At 41.0% G+C, this 15,124-nt stretch overlaps 1 protein-coding gene across 1 annotated transcript in view; it reads left to right on the top strand.

Moving 5' to 3' along the window:
* The window catches only part of patj (PATJ crumbs cell polarity complex component), a gene marked incomplete at its 3' end in the record, with an annotated part of 82,343 nt that extends 70,104 nt beyond the window's left edge, over positions 1–12,239 (top strand). Inside the window, 4 exon segments of the mRNA XM_080860297.1 lie at positions 4,840–5,036; positions 9,586–9,658; positions 11,665–11,750; positions 12,000–12,239. Of these exon segments, the coding sequence (XP_080716423.1) occupies positions 4,840–5,036; positions 9,586–9,658; positions 11,665–11,750; positions 12,000–12,239 (596 nt within the window).
* Positions 12,240–15,124: the final 2,885 nt, after the last annotated feature.

Genomic DNA, 15,124 nt, shown 5'->3' with positions numbered 1-15,124 from the left:
CAGAACAGAAATCAGCTTTTACAGATGTTTGTGAAGCTCTACTGAGAATGTAAATAAAGCGCTCACCTTGAGATAATTTTCTTTTCCAGCTCATTCAATTATAATTATCCAATTTTAAATAAGCAAGGCCAACCTTATGGTCATAAAACATATTCACAAGATTATAGAATAAGATCATCTTACAAACATGCATATCAAGATTATACAATAAGATTCTCTTACAAATATGCACATCAAGATTATACAATAAAATCCTATTACAAACATGCACATCAAGATTATACAGTAAGATCCTCTTACAAACATGCACATCAAGTATCAAAGAACGTGCATAGTTCAAATGAACGCAGCATTTGCTTATCTTGAATGTTATTTGCATGTGCCTGTGGTTGAGAGGGAGACCACAAGAGGGAGAAAGGTAAAGCCAGGGATGCATACGGGGGAAGGGTGGATGAGCAAGAGGGAGTGAGAGAGTGACTGAGAGGGAGGCGGAGAAGGAGCGAGGGAGATGGGGAAGCATGTGAGTGCAAGCGTTCAGTTCTCGAGTGCATGCATCCACGTACAAAAGCCGCTCCTCTCCTCGATCTGGTCAGTGTGCTTGTTCAAGCGCACACAATCCATCAAACACTCTGTCAGCCAAACGAACAGGATGAGCACAGGAGAGCCTATGAGCTGAAGCATGGACGATGTTGCCAGGTAGGTAGATGTGTTTGATATCGCCTGTTCTGCTCTTTTACATTTCCCCCAACTGTTTTGCTGTTTGAATATGGCTCAAATGTACATGGTGTTCGGCCGTATTGTGCATTACAATGATCTGGGTTTAAATGATTTGTCCTAAGTGGCTGTCCTGCGTGTGTGTACCTGCATGTTTTTGTGTGCCTATGGGCATATGCTAGCACATGTTCATGTTGTGTGGTGAATGCTGAGGCTTGGTGTATGGTGGTAGCGTGGGCTACTTAGGGACACTAGAGAGGACACTGAGAGAAGATGGAGACTACTGCAGCCTCTAAATCTGGGCACAGCTGTACATGGCTGTACACTCACAGGCGTTTAGGGGTCAAACACACACCCATTGCCTTCTCTCTCACTATCTCATTATCTTTGCCTCTTGGCAGTAAAATAATGGTTGAAGGTCACTGTGTTTCACCCATCTCTGTTAAAGCGGTCACTTAATATGTCTTCAGGTGTGTGATTCTGTTATAACCTACGCACACTAACCTCTTTGTAGGACACTAAATTAGGGTGACCCCCTCAGCATGTGACTTGGTGTCATTGATAGGGTTGATGCCTGCAACTAAAAAAAGGGACAACGGGTGTCTGTGTGTGTCATGGTAGCTCTTTTGTCAGTCTGAATGAGATAGAGCCTATGTAAATACAGCATAAACAGGCTTATATACTGATGCATGTGTGTAATCAATTTAGTTTCCCCCTGAAAATGTATAGCCCTAATTAACCTTAATCTACATGAACAGGTTGGGATTAACCAACGTTCTAAACCCTCAATCCTATGCTCGAACTAGTTTCACCACTGAGTTTTTGCTTATTCTCAGATTGGGTTTGTCCTTGTTGTGTTCTTGAGTTGTGTTCTTTTGTTTTCCTTTTTGTAGATAATTTTTTGACTTGTTCTATTACTGCAGCTTGATGATTAGCTAGTCATTTAGTTTAATTAAAAGTTAGTCCTGAGACTATTTTTGTGGGTGCACAAAGTCCTTTGAAATATGCCAAGGTTACAAAGTGCAAAACCAGTTATGTGCCAGGGCAGTCAGTTTGCTTATGGCATGCATACATTACACCAGGGTTTCCCAACCCATGGGCCGCGGGTTTGCTCGGGTTGTGTTCCTCATGGTCAAATTAGCCAGAAACCGTTGAGAAAAGTCATGCCACTCATACTTCATACTCAACCTATTGGCTGCTATTGGAGGAGTGGACTTGTTTGCATGTTTCAATTCAAGAAATAGGAATCCATAAACATTTACACATTTTGAATAACCCATCAATAACCATCCTAAACACTCAACTACACTGGGAGACATGAATATACTGTGAATTCAGAAATAGAACGGATATTATAGATAATAACTCAGTACCTTCATTTCATAAACTTAAAAAGAAATCTAAGCTAAAAGACATCAAGATTGTTAAGGACTTCAAACTGAAAAACTGGATAACAGAAAACTTTGTTTTAGAGATACGAGAAATTAGGTAATTCATAAAAGGGATTAAAAAAAGACACAATATCCTTACTAAAGCTGAGTGTAATGACGAATTGCTACACATTTTTTTACTGAATAACCCAGAGAATAAAGATCTTGGTATATTAAGTGGGAAAAAATGGACGGAATGTTTACAACTCCACTAATAGAATCTCAAATTCAATACTAATTAATGACCAATATACTATAGTTGAGGCAAAATTCATAAGTTCGACACCACTCCTCATGGATACTTTTGGTACTGTACTAAAATGTGCACGTTTTTGGATGATGGATCTCAAGGATTTGTCTATTTCGAAATGTTGGGAAAATAAGGCACCCAACTGGATGGCAAATTTTTCCAAACCGGGGAAGGGCTGGGGTTGCAGGTTAACTTGCATGCATGCCTGCTCCATAGGACTCCATGTATAGCCATTTGGCAGTTGCCGGTTTTACAGCTCTAACTCAATACTTGACCCATTTCCATTGTTTTTTGTCCCTAGGAAAAAAAAAATACCAAAAAGATCTATAAATAGGGCTCAGGTTGAAAAATCCCAAAGATTCGCTTGAGCTGAGATGGGCTCTAAAGCAGTGGCGGTCCGTGCATTTCACGACTAGGCCTTCAGCGATGTCCTACACGATGTTAAACTGAGTGAATCCACCTCCTAATACCATCATTATGACGCCATGGCTCTCGAACCAGTATATTTTATACAGAAAGGCAGTATAAGTGAGCATTGCATCACCTTAACATAGTCGAGTACAACAGACTTTATTAATATTTCCGGAGCATTTCAAATCAATACACCCGTATTAACAATACATTAAGAGTAGTAAACTCTAAGTTATATGATCGCTTGGATATTACTGTCACAACTTAAAAATAAAAGGCGATTTTCAGGGATTAGTCTACAAAGTTTTATTAAGTCCACCAAAAGTAGTCTATGTGACTCAATGTGAGGTTTAACAAGTTTAACAAGTAACATCGCATTGTCCCACCTGCAAAGCAGTTTCATTAAACTTCCCATCCTCACGATATCCAGTTTTTCTTGAAAGTTCCGTCTTGAAAATGGCGTTGTAATTGTATCAAAAACTGGAATTATCAAGTTTGTGTAAACTAATTTATTTGAGTTGGTTAATGTAATTATATTTAGTCTTACCAATTGAAACAACTAGAAGAATAAGCATTGAAACCGATGTACGTCGTTTTAGCCAGCTAAACTGAGCACTGAAGCACTGCACCGGTCTGCCTCAGTATCCAATCAAAGGACGTTTACGTGTCACGTTCAACACGAGGAAAGAAATCTTCCGGGCCTTCTAGAAGGCCCAGTGTCGCCAACTCGAAATCTGATTGGTTGTCACAACTGTCTGTTTCAGTTCATTCAACTTAAATGAACTGAAACAGCAAGTTGTGATAGCCAATCAGATGTACACGGGCCTTCAATGTGAATTCTGAAGGCCTCAGGGAAGATTTCTGTTCTCTGGGAAGATTTAAAGGAGCGTGGCAACACATGATAGCGGAAATATGATTGGATGAAAGCTCTAACATAAATGAACAACGCTGGAAGCATGAAATGAAGATAATGGACTATGGGGAATCATTTAATACATATTTATGAAAAGAAAATATTAAAATTAAATTTATTTTATTACATTTATTTTCTGATGATGTTTAGGCCAGCAGAGAAGGCCTTGAAGGCCCTGACGGACCGCCACTGCTCTAAAGCCAGATTGAAAATCTTTTTAGATGTTGTTTCTGTATAGAAAGGAAGACTTGGGTTGGGTTGCTTTTATTAATAAAGAATGATAGGCGTATTGGGTGTCAGAGAGTGGCCAGGAGAAATACCTCTTGTTTAGTGGGGTATCCTTTTCTCTCTTGGTTCTCCAGTAGTTTGTTTAAGTCTGATCGCGTATCATGGTGCTACTCTTTTTCTGTCATGGGTTGTGCAATGGAGTCGATGGTTGAGCAAAGCGCCTTTTTGTCATTATCTGTGAGTAGGTCGAAAAAGAAATGAGAATGTGTTTGTGCGCCTGAAGTGAGAATAGGCAAGTGCCTCAGATAAACAGTGTCTGTGGTAGTGGAATGAATCTGGTGGTGTGCAGAGTTCTAAATGCATATTGAAAATGAGACAGGGTAGGATTTTCAGGGAGAAGTATAAGATCAATATCTGAGCCATATGTTCAAGGCAGGGAAGGTGATATTTTTAAAACATTTTTTTAAATCCTCTTTTCATCCTGATAGCAATGAATAAATAAATGCTCTGACAACTTCTGTCCAATCATTTAATTCATTCATATTGAATGACTGGATGGCAGCAAAGGAGATAAGAAAGAAAAGTTCACTGGTTGTGTATTTTCCACTCTCGGTATACAATACTAAGGACAAGAACTTAAAAGTATTTAAACTTACGTTCTGTTCTTCGGCGAAAAAACCTTGGTCGTAAATTGTTGCTAGCCACTCCACTTCCATGGTCTGTCCTAGTACTGTGAGGCACATGGTTGTTAGCTTGCTATGAATATTTGCATAAATGGGTGTGCATACTCATTTCTGTTGTGTGGTTATGGCCAATGGTAATGTTTGCATGGGTCAGGTACAAATTATTCTGCAATGATGTTGCCTCATGTGGTTACTGTCTGTGTTTCCTAGAGGGAATCAGGCAGAGGTATGGGGAGCTGCCCGGGGAGCTAGTGCTGCTGGAGCTGGAGAAGGAGCGACAGGGCCTGGGACTGAGTCTGGCTGGGAATCGTGACAGAAAACAGATTAGTATCTTTGTGGTGGGGATAACTGCAGGTGGCCCAGCATACAAAGATGGCCGCATCCAAGTGGGAGATGAGCTGCTGGAGGTGAGCGCACGCACGTATGCATGCACACACACACACACACACACACACACACACACACACACACACTATTGAAATGCCCCTCAAAGTGGACCTTGAGGTCACCTACTTGAATTTTTTTTATTATTATCTATACTCTGTGATTATTGTATATGTAATGTAGCACTGAATTATACTGAGTATAATACTGATTATATCTGACTGAGTACCATCATTACACTTGAGACTGTGCCCTGAGAGAGCAGGGATAAGGTGTGGGAGATGAGTGAGGGATGCTGGTGAGTGCTGGAAGTACAGAGGACAGTGTCGGGGTGCAGTGACACCTAGGGTTTTGGTCTGTTTCGTCGCCACATCATTGAAATTTAAAGTGACACTATGCAACAATTTGCCCCTTTTGAGGTTTTTGTTTCCATAGGCATAGGCATTTTCAACTTTATTCCAATGTTATATGGTCAGGATGAAACACCCTGTAAAAATGTAAGAAAAGCACAACATCAATTATATTGCCAAAGCTTTCACCAATGCCAAGGTTTTGCATGGCAGTATTTAGACTAAAACTCCATAATGCTGATTGAATCCTATATGATCAGAATTTGTGTTTTTACCCAAAGATTTGATTATTTCAATCAAAAAAAGTTTGATTACTCATTTCATTCCATTTCTGTGCTAAAAATCTTGATGTCCTTCCAGATTCCCATTAAGAAACATAATTGTAGCTTGTTAGACCTGTTTTACAATGCCCTAGCCACATCCCCTCGAAACTGAATGATTTTGTTCTTTTAAAAAAAAGAAAGAGTCTTCACGTAGATTCCATGACAACCTTATGTTATTTTTGTCAAGATCAATATAGCTCCTCTCACGTGTAGCATGTGATACATATTCAATTTCATGATCTAAATTCGTGTAATGACACACATTTGCAACTTTGGAGCTAGCTAGGTACTAAAACGAAAAATGTATAGCTTGCATCTTTGCTGTAATTTTAAATGTTTCAGCACACATTCTGTCACTCGCTGTGGTGAGGCTTGTGGGAGCAGAACTGGTCAGCTCTATTTCTATGAAAATAAAAGTTTTATAGCATAGCCCACGAGTGGTGATGCGAAAGAATTATCTTTTTACCAGTGGCGGTCCGTCAGGGCCTTCAAGGCCTTCTCTGCTGGCCTAAACATCATCAGAAAATAAATGTAATAAAATAAATTTAATTTTAATATTTTCTTTTCATAAATATGTATTAAATGATTCCCCATAGTCCATTATCTTCATTTCATGCTTCCAGCGTTGTTCATTTATGTTAGAGCTTTCATCCAATCATATTTCCGCTATCATGTGTTGCCACGCTCCTTTAAATCTTCCCAGAGAACAGAAATCTTCCCTGAGGCCTTCAGAATTCACATTGAAGGCCCGTGTACATCTGATTGGCTATCACAACTTGCTGTTTCAGTTCATTTAAGTTGAATGAACTGAAACAGACAGTTGTGACAACCAATCAGATTTCGAGTTGGCGACACTGGGCCTTCTAGAAGGCCCGGAAGATTTCTTTCCTCGTGTTGAACGTGACACGTAAACGTCCTTTGATTGGATACTGAGGCAGACCGGTGCAGTGCTTCAGTGCTCAGTTTAGCTGGCTAAAACGACGTACATCGGTTTCAATGCTTATTCTTCTAGTTGTTTCAATTGGTAAGACTAAATATAATTACATTAACCAACTCAAATAAATTAGTTTACACAAACTTGATAATTCCAGTTTTTGATACAATTACAACGCCATTTTCAAGACGGAACTTTCAAGAAAAACTGGATATCGTGAGGATGGGAAGTTTAATGAAACTGCTTTGCAGGTGGGACAATGCGATGTTACTTGTTAAACTTGTTAAACCTCACATTGAGTCACATAGACTACTTTTGGTGGACTTAATAAAACTTTGTAGACTAATCCCTGAAAATCGCCTTTTATTTTTAAGTTGTGACAGTAATATCCAAGCGATCATATAACTTAGAGTTTACTACTCTTAATGTATTGTTAATACGGGTGTATTGATTTGAAATGCTCCGGAAATATTAATAAAGTCTGTTGTACTCGACTATGTTAAGGTGATGCAATGCTCACTTATACTGCCTTTCTGTATAAAATATACTGGTTCGAGAGCCATGGCGTCATAATGATGGTATTAGGAGGTGGATTCACTCAGTTTAACATCGTGTAGGACATCGCTGAAGGCCTAGTCGTGAAATGCACGGACCGCCACTGCTTTTTACTGTAATAGCATCTCAGGTTAGTCTCAGGTAACTTTGGTATTTTACATGAGTTACTTTGAAATGTTATGCTTTACATGGCCTTTTTACTTAGAATTATTCTGGGAACAAACTGTGAATTATTTGGTGTGGTCGATGCATCAAGCGTTTCATTCAAATCGGGGTTCATATCTAAATCCTTCCCTGACCCTAACCTGGGTTTGTACTCCTGAGGGGTACCATCAATAAACCATCAATATGATGGGCTACCTTCATGAGTTTTACGTAGCATGCAATGTCCTTATGTTACTTTCATTAGAATGTCTTTCTTCTCTTTTATACTTCTTTACCTCACTCATTTAGATCAACAACCAGGTGTTGTATGGTAGGAGTCACCAAAGTGCTTCGGCAGTTATAAAAAGTGCTTCATCGAAGGTCAAGATTCTCCTCATCAGGTCAGTAACTCTTAGCTCTCTTAACTTTATCTCAGATTGTTCTTGAACAAAAGACTGGAACTGTTTTTGGGAACTACACGGAGTAGTTTGGTGCCTTGGCAGTAGATAACTCACCTTTAGGGATAGGCTATGCTAAAAATCTCCATTTGCCTAAAAGTCATGTGGACTTGGCATTAACATTTGTGGTAATTGGCATGGTATTTAAAACATCGAAACAACCAAACATCAGTGGGAAGAAGAAAAAAAAGGAAAACAAACCTTCACTCTATGATCACGGCAGTCATAATGAGCTACCGCCTACGAGTGAATAAAGTAGAGTAAATCACCTTTGGATATACAGAATCACTCTGTCTAAGGGTCATCAGTCAGGTTGTTGACTAGAAGTGTTCATGAAGAATGGTAATGAATGTTTTGATTGCACCATTGGATCAATAAGAAATAGAAGAAAGTGGAAATGCATCACACCATCCAGATGCTTTGGAGAAAAGATTGTCCCCCAAACCAAGCATCCGAGGAAGATATTATCTCCAGCAATCACCCTGAAAAATCTACAAAGTTCAGTGGCTGGAGTTTGGGTGCAGGTATAGGAGTCCACAATCCTAAGAACTGTCCATAAAACTGGACTCTATTGGAGGGTGGAATAAAAGTTGTTCAAGAAGATCCACATTTCTTGAACAACTTGATGTGGGAAACACTAGTCCATGCCCCAAGAAACACCATTCCAATTCTGAAATATGGCAGTTGTAACAACATGATTAATGTTGTTGGCTAATTTCATAGGCTGTTTGCAATAAAAAAAGAGGAATGTTTGAGCCTACTAGGCAAATTTGTTATTATACAGTTACTTGCCAAAATGATAGAAGACATCAGTCCAAAATACCTCTTTTTGAATGATTTTGTTGCCGTTTAGTGATTAGTGATTTAGAAGATTTTTTTCTTCTTCAGGCTACTAAACATAGCACAAAAAGTTAGGGAATGTGTGTTTGGTAGAACTGTTGGAAAGCCTGTTTATTACCCTTTTAAATGGTGCCACATTTGTAAGGAACATACATTTGTGGGATGAGCAGCACAGCTGAGTATGTGGGTTGTGCCCATGAAAAATGTGCCTTGTAGAAGAAGCATTGTTACAACAAAGAAATAATCTCCTACACACAAATTTCCTTTCTTTTTGTGCCATTTTAGAACTTTAAAGGCCCTGGTGTTATGTAGCAACCCATTCCTTGCTGACTTCAAGTAACAATGACTTTCCGCTACGTTAAATGATCGGACTGCTTGCGGAATGATATGAAAGATTAGAAACACAAAACCCGTTGCCAATGACAGCGGCCATTAACTTTCCGCAGTGGTGAATATCAATAAATTACAGGGATTTTTTTCAACATTCTGAAGAGCCGTATAATAAGTAAGAAATAATGGCCTGCCCCTAATACAAGCCTGCCCCAAATAAAGGCCTGTGCGCTGTGCAGCCTAAGTAAATAAAGACCCCGGCCATAATTTGAGGTTTTACGGTATTTACTTTTAAGACTGTAGTAGTCTAGACTAGTATAAGACTCATACAAAATAAAGCCATTAACACAAAGTCGTCTTTTGTGTATATCTGAACCTGGATGCGTAGACAATCTACAGATGACATGGTTAATATTCAGAGCCGTCATTTGTACTAAACAGGAGCTGAAGTAAACGGTGTTTAATGACATTATAGCTCTTACTCAGTCCTACAGTTGCGCCTTTTTCCAGGAGAACAGGGTTCCCATTCGAAGTTGTTCCCTTGGAGGCATTAATGGCTGATGTATTATTTGAGATTAAACCAGGGTAAGATTTTGAGGTTTGAATTTTGCAACAACCTTGTCCCCTTCGCCCTGCAGGAACAGAGAGGCTATCAATCAAATGGCTGTCCCTGCATTTCCCACTCCACCGCCGCCTATTTTGCCCAACGAGGTAAGGAAAAAATGTAATATATTTACTCAATTCTTTAGGATGCCTAATTATATTAGTCAAATTGGAAGTGTTATAAAATGCACTGTTTTCAAGAAGTTAGAAGTTAAATGCAGCAAGAAATCACCAGCATAAAAATAACTTGTGTGTGCAAAAATGGCACCGACACTAGTCTTGTGTCTTGAAAGGGGAATTGTCAATATGTTTGGGCGAGTAGATTTTCAGACTATTCACCTCTATTAACTGTAATTTCCAAACTATTAACCGCGGTTCATATATAGATTTTATTTTATTTATGCGGCCTTGCGGTTAATACACAGTCTATACATGGGTATGCATTTTTTTCTGCCTGGAAGTCGATAATGAGCACAGTAATTCTGCCAGTTAGAATGGGTCTATCTTTTTCTTGGGCATACAAATCCCATTAATGTATCTGGTAAAAACAACCTGTTCTATGGGATAGAACCTTATTTTCATTTACACTCGTCTCGTCTTCCATAATGATAATGAAACGGGTGTGTGTATTCCCACTTAACATGCGCAGTCTCATGCCAGTTAACCTAGCTACAAACTATACTTGCTATCTCTAGCATCTTAACAGTTGGTAATTGCTTTTGTGTGTAATATGAACTCATTTGACTACGGTGTGAATGTAAACTCATGTTAATATGAACCTGCACAAGCACCCAGAGGATTTATTCCTATCGTAGCTTTTTAACTATCCTAGCTATCTTGTGCTTAGGGAACCATCTTGGCTTAATTTGAACTAAAGTAGTGTAGAAAACACCATGGTTGTAATACAGTGGTGTAGTGAAAATTAAGCAGTTTCGCAAGAACTAGTGCCTTGTAAGGCCAAGCAGAGAGGCCTATGTGTAGAGATGGAGGTCAGGTCAAACAGAGGCCTGTTTTCTAAAACCATGACAGCACAGTTTCCACAGGTCAGGCTTTCAGAGACAGCCACATATTAATTAAATGGTTTATGCATAGGGAATGTGGAATTCATCATAGGGCAGGCAGAAGTTCCCAAGACATTTATGAAACAGAGCCTTGACGACATAACCGGTCAGAACAGGGGAGTGTTGAAACCACTGAAAAGGACAAAGCTGCTCATTGTAAGTCACCATCTTGAAAGGTGCTTCGGCAATTCATGAGCAGAATATTCTGATTGGCTCAACTTGGAAAAATGTTTAGGTTAGAGCAGAATATTCTATTGGCTCAACTTTGATATGCTTTAACCTTTCGATTGGAAAAGCATAGTGAGGAAAAACATAGTATAAAACGACTGAGCTTTTGACTGAGCTGCTCCATGGACCACCACTCTGATTGAATGAATGTCGGCAAGATTGAATAAACTTCATCGCATTCAACTCCTGACTTTATCAACTCTATGATTTGAAGAGATTGTTTCGCTACAACAGTAGGTAGTAATAGTAACTCATGTAGGTAGTCATAGTAACTAAAGTAGGTAGTCATAGTAACTAAAGTAGAAAGTAATAATAACTAAAGTAGGTAGTCATAGTCACTAAAGTAGATAGTAATAGTAACTTAAGTAGGCAGTAATAGTAACTACAGTAACTAAAGTACAGTTAAAACGCTGCACAGGCACCCTGAAGGTTGTCCTATTATAATTTTGAGAAGACTGTAACATTCGCTAGATAACTAGCAATCGTGTCATGCAAATGGAACGCTGCCATTTGAGGTAATTTAAAAGTGTCCTTTAGCTAGCTAGCTAGCTTGTTAGACCAGAATGGGCCCAGCAGACCCTGACCAAGTGAGGGCCACCCTTGAACATCATGGCAGAGTCCTAGGACGACACCAGACTCAGCTGGAAGTCGCCCTTGCGAGCCTTGGAGACCTGACGGCCTATATGCAGGCTTTTCAGCTCAGCCGATCCTCCGTGGGCTACTCCACCCTCGCCCCAGCTTCCAGCACCAGCCCATGAACCTAAGCTGCCACCTCCTCAGAAATATGCTGGTGAGCCCGGCACATGCCGCTCTTTTCTCTCCCAGTGATCTGTCGTCATGAGCTGCAACCTACCTCCTTCCCTTTTGAGCGCTCAAAGGTGGTTTATGTCATCACCCAGCTGCCCGGATGGGTTAGAGAGTGGGGAACCGCTCTCTGGGATGCCCATTCGCCCTCCTGCAACAACTTGACTTTTCTGACGAGATGAAAAGGGTTTTCGATCTGTCCAAACACGGCATGAGGCTGCTCGTGAACTAGTACATACGTGCCAAGGGCAAAGGTCCGTTTCGGATTATGCCATGAACTTCCAGACCCTTGCAACATCCTCTGGCTGGAATGCCGATGCGCTCTTTGATTTACGTTCTTGAACCGGCTGTCTGAGGAAATCAAGGACGGGCTGATTTCCCATAATCTACCCCACACCTGCGCTGCCCTGGTCAACCTTGCCATCAGAATCTACATGAGGATACAACAGCACCGACGCATTAGGGTTTCCGAGGGGTCCCGCAGATTCTCTATGGTCACCCCTGTCACCCAACCAGAACTCTTTTCGGCGTCTGAGGATCCTGGACCAGAACCTATGCAGGTGGATCGCACCTGTCTGACCCTGGCTGAGCGGTAGAGAAGTTTCGCCTCCCATTCCTGCCTGTACTGTGGCAAGCCAGGGCACTTCATCTCTGCCTGCCCAGTAAAAACTAACGCTCAACAGTAAGAGGGGTACTAGTGAACGTGACACTTCTTTTGAACAACGTACTTCTCTTTCTGCCATCCTGAAGTGCAACAGGAGGTTGTCGCGTTGATTGACTCCAGAGCGGAGGAGAATTTCCTTGACTGCTGCTTCGTGGCTTAGTGGGGATTACCGACCGTACGACTCAAGAATCCAATGTTGGCCCACACGCTGAATGGCCAAAGGTTGGCCAGCATCACACACATCAACGCTCTGGTGGGTCTCTTCCTCTCCGGTAACCATCACGAGGAGATGATTTTTTATGTTATCGACTCTCTTAAATGCCCCTCTGGTCCTTGGCCACCCCTGGCTCGCCAAGCATAATCCCCATATCGACTGGAGAGGCATGAGAATTGTGGGCTGGAGCCCAACCTGTCTTTCAAACTGGCTCCTTTAAGCCCAGACCCGGTTGCCCCCGGCCTCTGGAACTTCAGAGGAGTTTCCAGAACTGTCAGCTGTTCCCTGTGAGTACATAGATCTTAAGACTGTTTCAACCCCCCGCCCCATCTCCCCTATGATTGTTGCATTGACCTCTTACCTGGTACTTCTCCCCCCAGAGGTCGCCTCTATTCGCTGTCACGGCCTGAGACAGAGGCTATGAATAAGTATATCTGAGAGTCTCTCGCAGCGGGCATAAAACTCCTCCTCCCCCGCAGGAGCTGGTTTCTTTTTGGTTGACAAAAAGGACGGCTCTTTGCACCCATGCGTCGACTATCAGGGCTCAACGACATTACGACCAAGAATCGTCACCCTCTACCTCTAATGTCCTCTGCATTTGAGCTACTTCAAAACGCATCAGTGTTCACTAAGCTTGATCTCCAGAAACGCTTACCATCTCATCTGTAACCGTGAGGGAGATGAATGGAAGACAGCCTTCAATACCACCTCTGGACACTTCGAGTACCTCGTCCCCAGCGGTGTTTCAGAGTTTAGTGAACAACGTCCTAAGAGACATGCTAAATAGATTTGTGTTTGTCTATTTTGATGATTTTTTCCAATTTTCTGTCCGAGCATGTGTCCCATGTACATTCTGTCCTTCAACGCCTGCTGAAGAACCAGCTCTTTGTGAAGGCTGAGAGGTGCGAGTTTCATCAGAGAACAGTCACATTCCTAGGATACGTGATCTCTCCCGGAACCATCGAGATGGATCGGCAAAAGGTCGAAACAGTCCTGGAGTGGCCCCCTCCTTTCACCCGCAAGGAGCTTCCTTGGATTTGCGAACTTTTATCAATGCTTCTTCCGGGATTGCGGTTCACTGGCGGCTCCCCTCACAGCCCTGACTTCCACGGCCGTTGTTGTTGAAAGAGTTGTGAAACTTTTTGCTGCGTCATCACCATTCATACCTATTCAACCTGTGTTTATGATTAAATGACTTAAGCACAAAATTGTTTAGAACACAAAGTTCTTAATCGATCTAACCGTTTTCCTTTGCTCTTAAAGTGCACCAGATTGAGGCATTTAACTTTTTTTTTAAACCACATTCTTCTTCCGGGTGATCATGCTCCCAGACCACCCTAGAGGGTCAGAGTGAGGTCCACCCATCATAGTCTCACAAAATCTTGTGGGAAACACTGCCATTTGGAGAATCAGAGAATCCCATAGTGCCTGCTCTTCGATGAACTCAGTAATGACCACAAATCTGTTGAAAGTCCCCTGTAATGTTGGAGAGGATAGTCTTTCCAGATCTGTCTTGATATGACTAACATAAGAACCCTTTGCCTGCCAATCCCTGTTCTTCAATGTGAAAGATGATCGTGAGGCAGAATTAGCCGCTCAACCTGCAGACAGATGATGTTAGTGACCTCACCAATGCTCTGGAACTCCCCATCATCAGAATGTGACGGGGGTCAAATGAATGATGTAATGTTAAATCAGGTTGGGGGAGAAAATAAATGTACATTTATTTGCAATTTTTACCCTTTTAAGGGTCCCTCATTATACTTTAATGACTTTTCACAAACTCTTCATTCTCCAGAATCTTGTCAGAATGTCATCAGAGAGGGAAAAAACACTTCCTGATGAGGTGAAAACCAAGACCGTGGTGAAGCCGGTAAGTGTAGACCATCATCAGAATTTGACGGGGTCGAATGAATGATGTCGTGTTAAATCAGGTTGAGGGAGATGACCATATCATTATAAATGTGTTCTTGTTGTCCACACACACTTGGTGAATGCTAAACTCACATATGTATAGCCAACACCTATGTTAACAAGGTTCAGAGTTCAAAAGTCTCGGTCCGAAATCTTTAAAAAAAAAATTGCAAATTCTGAGCACCTCTGAATGAAGGTTTCCGTAAGGGTGTGTTTACATTTGATTTAAATAAAATTGAATTTTACTACATTCCTTTTACTCTCATGTTATTATTGCTGATGTCTTGATCATATATGCCACTTGTGGATCAATACTTTTAGTTAGGGGAAATATACAAAAACATCAAGGCATGTGAGACTTCCTAAAAAAGTCAAACAGGCCTCTGTCCCCTAAGGGTTTAATGACTTTTCACAAACTCTTCATTCTCCAGAATATTGTCAAAATGGCATCAGAGAGGGAAAAACCACTTCCTGATGAGGTGAAAACCAAGACCGTGTTGAAGCCGGTGAGTGTAGACCATCATCAGAATTCGACGGGGGTCGAATTAATGATGTCATGTTAAATCAGTTTGAGGGAGAGAATACATTTACATGTTATTCCTTTTATAGAGGTCCCTCATTATACTTTAATGAATTTCACAAACTTTTCATTCTCCAGAATATTGTCAAAATGTCATCAGAGAGGGAAA

Source organism: Sprattus sprattus (genome assembly GCF_963457725.1).
Source record: "Sprattus sprattus genome assembly, chromosome: 2".
Classification (NCBI taxonomy): domain Eukaryota; kingdom Metazoa; phylum Chordata; class Actinopteri; order Clupeiformes; family Clupeidae; genus Sprattus; species Sprattus sprattus.
Note: the sequence above shows the minus strand (reverse complement) of the source record. Positions and strands in the feature narration are given on the sequence as shown.